Consider the following 11,357-nt stretch of genomic DNA (forward strand, 5'->3'; position numbering starts at 1 on the left):
GGTCATTAATTTCTCGAATGACGCACGCTTTCCCAAAATGTCAAGGATTATCTTAATCACAATTGAATTTTGATACAGTGATCAAATAATGCTATTGTGATTTCGAGTACATCCGTCATCCGCTTGCCTAGCACGGGGGTCATATTTTGACCTTAAAAGTCTGAGTGCCGTTTTTCTAAGATTTCAACCCGGATACATCTAAAAGGGTTTTTTTTCTGATACTCGACGGCTGCTACGCTTGCACACAAGTCCGGGATAAACCACAACAGGATTTGGCGACAGTATAAAAGAGGGGAACGGTCCCAGTACACGATCACACTGTGGAGAAATTGCTTGTCGTACAGACCTGTAAAGGTAAGAATATTTTCTTGTTCATTTTTGGCAAATTGAACACGTAAAACAAAATCACTTACAGAATGTCACATTGGAAGGACATCTTGAATGTTAAATAAGACTTTAGTGCATGGTGGACATGATCAATGAATGGTAGGTTTGCGGTAACACCGTGCGAATGAAAGATATCTCTTAGTCAAGGGAGGATTCAGAACACAATTTTTTTGCCGGGGGGCCAAAAAAATGTTGGTCTCCCAAAAAGTGGCCGGTGTACAAAAATTACGGCGTGGGGTTCGGGGCCCGGTTAAGAGCCCCCGATTGTTTGTGGGATTCTAGATGAGTGCGATCTGAGGCAATTATTCATGACCATTTTTGGAGGAAAAGATGGTGGCGTACGCAGTCACTTTTTAAAAAAAATGGGTTCGGTTGGTGTTATTTTTTTTTGGGGGGGGCATGGCCCCCGTTGGCCCCCCCCCCCCCGGATCCACCCTGGATCCACCCTTGCTCTTAGTGAATTCTGTGGTTCTGAGAAAAACCAGTCAGTTTAACTCGACGTTTCGAACATTATGATCTGCTCGTGACCAGGAGACTACTCGATAAAAAAGGGGCGGGGGTGAATCGATGGTTTTATCTTCTCAGCACCTCTTAGCCTGGACCTATACTAGGTTTCACAATGGTACCTTACAAGTGAACATTTATGGTAACATTTGCGAAATGTTCTCAGAATATTACAAAATTTCTGTTTGTAGAACGACTACCAAAGAATCAACATGCCTCTGTGCGAGCTGAACACCAACGTCCCTAGGGCTAAAGTGGACGAGTCCTTCGTCAAGGAACTTTCGCAGCTTGTGGCCAGCATTGTCGACGTCCCAGAGAAGGTAAGCGTTTCCACTCTATCCTGGTGGGGGTGTCATAAACCTCTTGTACTTCACCTATCGCCGTTTGCGAGTTAAGCCACATCTTTATATAGACGACCCTATAGAATTTGTGCACACTAAGTTTTGTTTGTCTCAGATTTTGCGCGTTCCGCTCCTATTTGTTTTTTTTTTACGAAAGCTTGAATTGCCTTCCTCGATACCGCGTATTACCCGTGATAATTTGTCACAACACTCGGAATTCAATGATAATTCCTTCCTAGGCCCTGTGGAAAAACGCGTCGGACGGAAAGGCACTCTAGGGCCATGCTGAACACTAAAGGTGAATTCAACTTTGCACACAAAAGTGGTGCGTTATTCGCAAAAGGTTTTACGTTATTTGGCAAAACTGTTGCGCTATTTCGCAAAACTATATTGCGTTATTTTGCAATAGATGTTATTTTCTCCTCAACAATAAAAAATATAGGCCTACATTAACAGTGTTGATTGTTGAGGGGGAGAAACCCAAAATGTGTTCTTTCCGTTTGTGAGTGCTGGAAGGCGGGGGGGGGGGGGGGGGTATATGGCGAGACACAATGTCCATCTCCTCAACTATTCCAAAATAATGGGAGAATCGCCAATTAGTTTAACATGCATATTCATATTCTATTTCGTCATAGGGAGTGACCCTGCAGGTGAACCCTGATCAGCTCATGATGAGAGCTGGGACACTAGACCCAGTGGTTACTGTGGCAATCACCGGATTCAGCACTAAATACTTCACGGATGCTATGAGGGAGAAATGGGTGACGTCACTCACAACTTTCCTGTCAGAGAAGCTAGGCATCACTGACCACGGCAGGTAAAGACAAAGTGCAGATTCTTTTTATTTTATGAGAAATGATGGTGCCGTATTCACATTGTTGGTTATCTACAAACAAATTATATAAGGATTTATGAACAGTTGAAAAGTACCGAAACTTAATTCCACACACAAAAAAGCTACTCACTCACGAATTAAGGCCCCCCCCCCCCACCCCCCCCCCCCACACACACACACACACATCTTATGCTGAAGAGAGCCTATTCGGTTCCGGGCCCTTTCTTCTTGCATCCCAAAAAGCCGGCAGAAGAGTCGATATTGGAGCCTTGAAAAACTTAACACAGGGTTGATAATGCAACACAATTATTTCTGTTTAGACTAATTTCCGTGCCGAATCATCACCCAAAGTTACTCGAGCTCGAGTCAAGTGCAATAGACGATCCATTAGCCCCGCCCATGCATACACTGCGCACGTATACGTACGTCCATGAGCAACCTCAAGTGCGTTTACAGACGCGTCACACGTCGTAAGCGCACGCGTGCATGTTGGACACCATTCACGGCTGTGATTGGTCAAAACCGGTCAAACATCATAGGGCAGAGCTTAGTGAATCGGTCTATTGAGAAAATCTGCGATTTACTAATGGTTCATACTGTGAATAGGCCAAACCCATCCGCCGAGCTCATGAATAATAATTATATATCGTAGAGTTCTACGAGCCATAAAATTGAGGAATTTATGCGGCAATGAACCTCTGGCCCCGACTTGGGCCTTCCAATTCTGGGCATTGTGGATGCAATTGGGCTCGAAAGTGGCGCTATTTTGCCATGGTGTGGAGGGATCACTTTTCCAGATGGCTACTTTTCCGCTTTGGGAAAACTAGGGGTCGTCATCTTTGGCTGAGAATATCTCGAAAAGTCAATGGTCAACCCACCAAAAATTTAAAAGAAAACGAAGATGACATGTTGATTGTCATTTTTTGTGTATTATAGCGCAAATACCTGTGAGAGTTCTGAGTAGTTTTAAAAGAATTTCGAAGTATGAACGTTTAGCACTGGTGTCTATGGGAATTATCCATAATTGTTTACCTCCCCGTTTTGTCTGCGCTATATTGTTGCTACTTTAATTTGTTAATAATTGTTCACTTGTTCATTTACAGAATCATTATGTCCTTCCATCTCATTGAGGCAACGCACGTCGGATTCTTCGGCAAACTCGCCAGCAGCCAACTGAAATAATGTGTTTTTGTGTGTAATACTTTGGTTTACTGCGCTTCCAAAAATGCTAAAATTATATTTTAGAAAAAAACACCTGCACCACCCCAACTCCCAAACAAACAAATGACGATTGTGTAAATGAAACAGCTTGCATCAAATGTAGGTTTTCCTCTTCCATAATTATTCTTAAAAACGTGGAGCAGACGCTTGAATTTTTTTTATTGTTATTATTCATGGTTTATTAAAAACATTTCCATTGCAGCCAAAGGCTGAATTAGGGAAAACAATAGATTTGTTCAATTTACATAAAAAGTAGAATACCAAAAATTGGCACACAGCGTTAGACACAAAGAAAATTAAGAAGAGCGAGCCAACAATACAATTGTGAAAATATGTAGTTATACGTTCAGTTAAAAAAAGGTTATTTGTAAAAAGAGATATCAAAAGATGTAGAAAAAAAAAATAAATACTGAAAGAGTAGGACTAAACACTTTAGTGCAATGAATTTAATTGCTTTGCAGTGCCGCAAAATGTTCATAGACAAAATAAATAGATATCTATTGAGTTGTATTCAAAAGATTGATCAGATGTGGCACAGGACTGTTAAATCTGGAGGTATTGCATTTGAGTTCAGTTAATTTTGTTGAGTTCCTCAGATTGTAGCCAGCTGTTGACCTCGTTTGCGGAACTAGACTCTCGAGTTTTATGAAACAAAATATAATTAGAGAAGTCTTCAAAGAGTGAGTGATATACAAAAAAATCAAAACAAGTGCTAACTGTGGCCTACATCGATGTTTATACAGACATGCAGGTTGACGTATAAAGTTATTTTACAATTTTGAAATTGCAGGGTTTCTTGTTAGTTAATTGTTTTTACAGTGAAATCGAGTTATTAATAAATTCTGCTGTACAACTATCTAAAAGAAATACATGTAATTTATATATTTTTGCCCAACAATGTCCCCAAACAGAAACCCTTGTTTTATTATTATTATTGATATTATTATTATTATTATTATTATTTATTTAGCCATTCTGACAACATTATAAAGAAAGGCAAGGAACAGCAAAAGTACAAGTACTGTGGTCCGAGGACCTGCTGCACCGTTAAAACAAGCTAAAATAGATTTAAAAAAAATAAATAAAAAGCCAAAAAAAGCATATTAATACATAAAAAGCAAGTACATTATATATACATATATAAACAAGCACTAAAACGTTTTAAAAGATGAAACGATGATATAGGCAGATCAATGCTGAGTATTGGAATATCTCAACACATTGTGCATAGCTTTGGTGATTTTTTTCTCACTTTGTTAATACTTGAAAAAATATGGCATCACATCTCCACACTAAAAACAAGCAAACTGAATATTGGCTAGGCCCCTGATTCTGTGGCTTATACAAATATTGAAAAGCAAAGAGGTCAATGATAAAGTTGCTTGAATGGAAAGCCACATCGTATCTTTTTATTTGTTGTATTAGTCATCAAGAATAAAATGTAACTGTCTATCAGATAAAATGAAATATTATGTCACGTCAAAACATTATTTGTGTATACATTGTAGTTAATAATTTTGGATATGTTAAGCCCCATCCATAGCTGGGACTGTCCAAATTATAGTTGGGACTGTCCCAGTTATAGTTGGGCCATTGTTATAGTTGGAGCATAACAAATATAATAGGAGTTTTGTAAACTGTAGTCGTTGAACATTTTCATATCTTTAATAAAAAGCAAGTTGAAACAGAAAAAAAATCTTGGGTATTGGGCTCTGCGTGTATTTGCTGCCTGGTGGGACTTTTCTTCTAAACGGTATAAACTTTGAACAGACATCAATCCCGATCCAGTGAGGCATTACTCTGACGGCATGATGACTTGTTCAAGTATCAAATTACAAACGATTAAGTTGGAGCGTTTTCCTATCTTGAGTTTTAAATTGGAGCGTTTTCCTATCTTGAGTTTTGTAAAAAACGTTGTGTTGAATAATTGTATTTATATAACTCACATATATAGCGCACAGTGCAATGGAAGTTCCATTGCACGCTGAATAGAACTTCCATTGCACGGTGTCACTGCTGCTGGTGGTGGCGCTGTTTTAAATCGAGATAAATTGAATATGATTGTTCTCAGCATGTTGAACAGTTTGCATAAATTTAAGATGATGAACTTGTCGAACTTTTAAACAGTTTTAACCTGAATATATTGGCTATTAAAAGTCAACCAATCACTGACACGGATTTGTTCAGGTGTTATATAAAACAAATAATGAATGTTTCACGTTCGTGCAATGGAAAGAATAATTTCATTCGGTGACAGATACATTTCATTCGGTACCATAGCACTCACAAACATTCATTATTTGTATAATCGTTAATATGGAAACCGAAAACAGACTCTTTCGTTATGGGTTCTCTGTATTTATTTGCTGTCTTTTGCAAAACATAACAACGATGAAAACACATGCAAACTGAAACGGTTTGATAGAGCACAAACTGTAAGAATTAGAGAACTGAAGAAAAGTAACTCACTTATTCTGTATCATCATGTGGGAAATTGTAAAAAGAACATGTGTCTGAACAGAACTTGAATCGTTGGAAATGAAATGTAGTTCACAGTATTTTCCGTACACATTATTGGCATACAACGCTGAATAGCAACATATGTGACCTGCCATAGCATAATGAGGAATAACCCCCACCTTTGACTTTGCACGTTATGTACATCATGTTAAAGCGCAAATCATTGCCTTTCCAATGATACCGAATTTATTTCTGTATCTTAATATATTTCAAAGATATGCCGCAGGAACTTCAATTGTGCCCTGCCAAATTTCGCTAATCTCATTTCGAGAATCGGCTTTGAAAAAAAAGACACGCATTGCACCGCCAATAGCAGTAAAAAACGTTCTTTAGTTTTTCCTCTTTTGTGGATATTTTTCCCCAACAAAAATGCATTGTGTGAATCTTGGATACCTTGGCTACTCAAAAATACAAAACAATAAATATAGATTTTGACACGATTTTTCTAGTATATCCGACATCGGGCGTCGATTACTCAAGAAAAGGTTTTGGGGGACATTCCTCATTTTGCCTCAGTAGGTCACATATGCCCTCTAAGATGGCCGCTAATCAGCCCCGCCGCGCCAGCTCTGTAAATTGTCCTCGATCTTTTGTGATCCCGTAGGTAAGTTTGTACAAGAAGTCCTTGCGGCCTACTTGTAACGGGTTGTATAAATATTTCTGGATATCAAGCATTTCGGACAAAAACTCGGGGGATTTCGCTCACAAAAACCGCCAACGTCTGGGTCTATTTTAGCATAGATGCGTGCATGGCCGGGATACATTTAGAAGTGGCATGGTGAAGTTGGCAAAAGTTTTAAGGCTGGTTTTGGGGAGGGGCATATTTCAAAAAAAAAAAAAATCGAACAGGCTATCTTTAGCTCTGGCAAATTGAAAAGAAAATTCTCCTTGAGGACTAGGTCCTGTAAAAAGGGAATATCAAAGACCTCAAAAACCATTACCACCATACAAGATAACGCTGGAAACTGTCTTACAGAAGAACAGGCCATTCTAAAGAGATGGACATCATGCTCAGCTCAAAAATCAGACTGATGCGCTCGTTGGTCATCTCCGTCTTCCTCTACGCCTGAGAGACCTGGACTCTAAGAGCCGACTTAGAGAGGAGAATACAGGCCACAGAAATGAGATGCTACAGAAAGATTCTTGGCATCTCCTATACAAAGATCACATCACCAACGAGGAGGTACGGACCAGAATCAGGCAAGTCATTTGATTCCACGAACATCTCCTGACCACTAGTGCATTGTGAAAAAGCGCAAACCAAAGTGGAATGGGCACATTTCACGGTAAGTGTACAAGGAGGAAGAAAGAGAGGCAGGCAGAGAAAGAGGTGAGAGGACAACATCTCAGAGTGGACAGGCCTGACGCTGAGTGACTCCCTGAGAAAGTCTGAGGATCGAGAGGGATGGAGGAAGCTGGTTGACAAGTCTTCAAGAGGTGCCCCCACGGTCAGAAGACTACGGGCTAGGTAACAGGTAACAAAACCCATTGACTCATTCATCATTCATCCCTCTTTTGGTTCAGTATAATTAATACAATTAAACCAACTGAAACAAATCTACGCAGAGATGGGATATCGAAAATGTTACACTTCTCATTCAATTTATTTCATCATTTGTTTAAACCTTTATTACGATCCGTGATAACATGAACATGTTACGGGAATATATTCAGTAATCCGGAGGGGGATAGCCAGTGAAGCGTAAGAGCTTTTACACGCAAAGTGCAAGTGATCCGTGATGCTCGCATCGCACACACCCACAAAACGTCCTTGCTGCCTTGTCAAAGTTGGTAGTTCGCATTTTCGCTCGCGCTCCGTGCTATCTCACTATTTAGCCACGCCGACGTCTTTTACTAGGCACGTCCAGGCTGTGCAACGCTTTCTTCAAGTGTCTCTGAAAGTTTGCTGGTGAGTAATTTTGTGACTCAAATCACATGGATTAAAAACTTTAGAAACTTTTGCTCAAGTTTGTGGCGAAATTAAAACACTACATCATGTATTATTATTTTGTGCATGGGATTATGGGCTTTATAGTACGTTCGTACCTCAGTCCATACTCAGTCTTTTTTTTATTCTTAAAAAGATTATGTTACTCCAAAATGCAACCTCAGGCAATCTTCTCTTAATTTATAGTGACCCATCTTATTATTATTATTTTTTCGAATAGTATATTGGGTACAAATGTATTAGAAGCAACCATGCGAATCGACACATTACACAGGTGTATGGTGCGCTGGTGTACCGTAGCGAAGCTGCTGTTCCATGTGGCAAACCTACCCCCTACATTGGTCGTTACAGGTTTTCATTGCAACCTACATAACCATCCGGAAAGCTAGACCTTATTCACGCCAATTCGAGGTTCTGAGCTAAACCCTGAACTAATGGCAGGCATGATCCCTAGGATCATGACAATTACAAAAATCGTTGTTACGCCTATTGAAAAGAAGTGGTTTTTTTAGGGGGGGGGGAGTTATGATTTCATCTTCTCAACACCAGTTTCTAGCCCAGACCGATGGGTTCACCATGGTATGCCTACTTAACATGTGGTTAAAATGGAGACATTTTATTTGAATTGTATGGGACTTTCTGTTTGTAGAACGACTACCAAAGAATCAACGTGCCCCTGTGCGAACTGAACACCAACCTCCCCAAGGCTAAAGTGGACCAGTCCTTTGTCAATGAACTTTCTCAACTTATTGCCAGCACAGTCAACAAGCCAGAAAGGGTGAGCATTTCTTTCCTGGGTTGACATTTTAAACTGTTGTAAAATTCATAAATTGCAAAGCTTTCAAAACTTAAAATGTTGGGCTTCAATTTCTGCAAAGTAGTGGCAGCAAGTCAGTGTAGACATGGGCGTCGCGAGGGGGGGGCAAGGGGGGGCACTTGCCCCCCCCCCCCCCCCCCCTGGAAACGAAAAAAAAAAAAAAAAAAAAAGGAGGAAAAAAAAGGAAAGAAAAGAAAAGAAAAAGAAGCGAGAAGACAAAGTGGTGTAAATTTAACGGGGGGGGGGGGGGGGGGGGGGATGTCCCTGCCCCCCTCTAAAACTGATAAATCGAGAATGTGTTGAGAAATACAAGCATTTTTTGGCCAAAATTTTTGTTGCCCCCCTCTAGAAAAAATCCTGGCGACGCCCATGAGTGTAGAGTGTATTAAGACCAAAGCAATTCAATGTGTACAAACTTTTGACCAATCTGAAGATGTTTTCTCATGAGCCTGCCAAAACAGTGAAATAAGTTTGGAGATAGTTGGGAAAGAATTCCATATACGTATGCCACTAGTGTTTCCCTGCAATGACTTACCAGCCATCATATCAGAAAGCAGTAGTTAAAAAGTGAAGTAAGGCAGGGAAAATATTGAAGCATTTAGTGAGAAAACACTTTTCCAGACCAGTCTCGATCATAGGATTTGTACACAGGGTGTCAAGTGACTTCCGTGTATGAAATTCCTCCCCCCCCCCCCCCCCCCCCCCCCCTTTGCATTCAACAGGCATGTACAATTTTTTTTTTAATTCAGTATGAATGCATACAAAAGCCCACTCTGGGTCTCTCTCCTTGAACAAGAACATACATGCACTTCCTAAAAGACTGCAAAGCCAAGAATCTAGGAACGGCAAACTTGTTTATTTCTGTTTCCGAGTGCTAGCTAGTCTGAGTATCACTCGTTATCTATGGAGCAAGTCTCTTGTATAACGTCTGATATGTCTAGATATGCAGATATGCAAGCCGCGCGCCAGCCAATCGGAGTCGACTTTACTAAATTGTGACGTCATTTCATTCTCAAATCAGGACTAAATGATTTGATTGGTCAATTCGAATGCAGTGTTATGTAATACAACAACAGTCGGGCGTGTTGAGGTAACATGATACAGAGCGTGTGACACAATTGCATGGTCAGTGCTCATGCACTGATTGGTCAAATTCTAGGAGGTCAAGAGGCGGGGTCTTGCCTAATTAATCAGCGAATCTGTTCATATGTAATAGACCGTGGCTTTTGTCACGGTCTATTACATAGACCAAGTGCTAGCTGGATGACTGAAGAAAAATATCTCCAGTCTCCTCAACTTTTCCATAAATACTATGTGAGAACATGGTTTAACATGCATTGATGATGTCATAGGGAGTGACCCTGCGGGTGAACCCTGATCAAGTCATGATGAAAGAAGGGACACTAGACCCAGTGGTTACCATGACAGTCACCGGGTTCCTCAGTCAACACTTCACGGATGCTATGAGGGAGAAATGGATGACGACACTCACACCTTTCCTGTCAGAGAAGCTAGGCATCACTGACCACGGCAGGTATAAAGACAAATTTTGAAAATACGAAGCAGTGATGGTGTCAATGTCATATGCACATTGTTTTACACTGGTTACAATGTCTAGTATGAACATCAGATGAGTACAGTCTCGAAACATTTTTTTTGTCCCAACGTTTATGATGGTTTATCTTTTTCATTAACTGACAGAACTCAACCCATCAAACCCCAACGGCATGTTTTGTTGGAATCTGTCAGAATGGGTACAGTACCCCTAAACTGACAGTCTTTTACATTGGGTTGGCACACCTCCAGAATCAAAGTCAGAAATATATGTGTGCATATGGTGTTGGAATTTGCCAGGATGGGTATGGTTCCTAGTAAATCAAGCTAGGGAGTTAGGGTTAAGGCTTTTTTTTATGCTAGTGAAAAGTGGCATCTTCATGCTCTGCCACTCTCTTCTTGCATTCAAAAAAGTGGCTGATAATGTAGTCCAAGTTGGACGCCCTTCTTCATTGCATCACGACTGACTTTCGTTTTCAGTTGGTACTGTAAGCCTCGCAAATTGTTTCCCTGTAATCAGAACAAACTTTGACATAATGTTACGAAGAGTAACCGCATGCTTACAGTTTTAAATACGCAACCAATGTTTTGTTAAAAATTTGTTGGTGTGTAATTTTAATCAAACTTCATCTGAATGTCACGTGATCCACAAGGTCAAAGTAAAGGTCAAAAGGTCCTCATACTTCAAGTTGCTCTGACATCAAATATAATGGTAAATTTACTCTAATTTTTTTGTGCGTTTTATTGATCTCTTTGACAGAATCGTTTTATTGATCTCTTTGACAGAATCGTCGTGGTGTTTCATTCCATTGAGCCAACGCATTTTGGGTTCTCCGGCATACTTGCCAGCACACTGCTTTAAAGAAAATTCTTAATAACTTGGTTTAATTGGGGTATATTAAATGCAGGGTTTTCTGTGGGTTAAAATTTGGTAAATTGGATTTTGTTATTGCGTTCTATACGTATTTTGTATATTTTTGCACAAAATGTCCATATGTCGTGGGCAGATTATAGGCATTAAAATTATTCCAACTTAGGCCTGTTGTGCATATTTTTCTACTCTGATATATATTTTTTTACATTATTAAAATAGAACAAGACAAGGCTTAAAATAGAACAAGACAAGGCACGCCTAAATGTACATAAGATTAAAATTATTTGGTGAATGGCAAAGATATGTTACACCCCAACCATAGCATTGTCCCAAGTCCCAACATTATATAGCTGGGA

General features: G+C 39.9%; 2 protein-coding genes across 2 annotated transcripts; both read left to right on the plus strand.

Moving 5' to 3' along the window:
• Positions 1 to 231: 231 nt before the first annotated feature.
• LOC119730519 (macrophage migration inhibitory factor-like) lies at positions 232 to 4,962 on the plus strand. Its single transcript, XM_038203487.1, has 4 exons — positions 232 to 354; positions 1,083 to 1,211; positions 1,868 to 2,049; positions 3,171 to 4,962. The coding sequence occupies exons 2-4, from the start codon at positions 1,104 to 1,106 to the stop codon at positions 3,247 to 3,249; spliced, it is 369 nt and encodes a 122-aa protein (XP_038059415.1). The 5' UTR covers positions 232 to 354; positions 1,083 to 1,103; the 3' UTR covers positions 3,250 to 4,962.
• A 1,972-nt stretch (positions 4,963 to 6,934) lies between these two features.
• On the plus strand, positions 6,935 to 11,116 carry LOC119730006 (macrophage migration inhibitory factor-like). The gene is made up of 4 exons (XM_038202796.1): positions 6,935 to 6,991; positions 8,406 to 8,534; positions 9,926 to 10,107; positions 10,914 to 11,116. Exons 1-4 carry the CDS (start codon positions 6,935 to 6,937, stop codon positions 10,987 to 10,989), a joined length of 444 nt encoding a protein of 147 aa, XP_038058724.1. The 3' UTR covers positions 10,990 to 11,116.
• Positions 11,117 to 11,357: the final 241 nt, after the last annotated feature.

This window comes from Patiria miniata, unplaced genomic scaffold, assembly GCF_015706575.1.
Source record: "Patiria miniata isolate m_02_andy unplaced genomic scaffold, ASM1570657v1 HiC_scaffold_22, whole genome shotgun sequence".
Classification (NCBI taxonomy): domain Eukaryota; kingdom Metazoa; phylum Echinodermata; class Asteroidea; order Valvatida; family Asterinidae; genus Patiria; species Patiria miniata.

What these genes read in the sequence shown, in the direction of transcription:
- LOC119730519 (XM_038203487.1), top strand. Translation starts at nt 1,104, where the DNA reads ATGCCTCTGTGCGAGCTGAACACCAACGTCCCTAGGGCTAAAGTGGAC. An exon ending in TTGTCGACGTCCCAGAGAAG is followed by an intron (nt 1,212 to 1,867) that starts GTAAGCGTTTCC and finishes ATTTCGTCATAG; the next exon opens with GGAGTGACCCTGCAGGTGAA. An exon ending in GGCATCACTGACCACGGCAG is followed by an intron (nt 2,050 to 3,170) that starts GTAAAGACAAAG and finishes GTTCATTTACAG; the next exon opens with AATCATTATGTCCTTCCATC.
- LOC119730006 (XM_038202796.1), top strand. Translation starts at nt 6,935, where the DNA reads ATGCTACAGAAAGATTCTTGGCATCTCCTATACAAAGATCACATCACC. An exon ending in ATCACATCACCAACGAGGAG is followed by an intron (nt 6,992 to 8,405) that starts GTACGGACCAGA and finishes TTCTGTTTGTAG; the next exon opens with AACGACTACCAAAGAATCAA. An exon ending in CAGTCAACAAGCCAGAAAGG is followed by an intron (nt 8,535 to 9,925) that starts GTGAGCATTTCT and finishes ATGATGTCATAG; the next exon opens with GGAGTGACCCTGCGGGTGAA.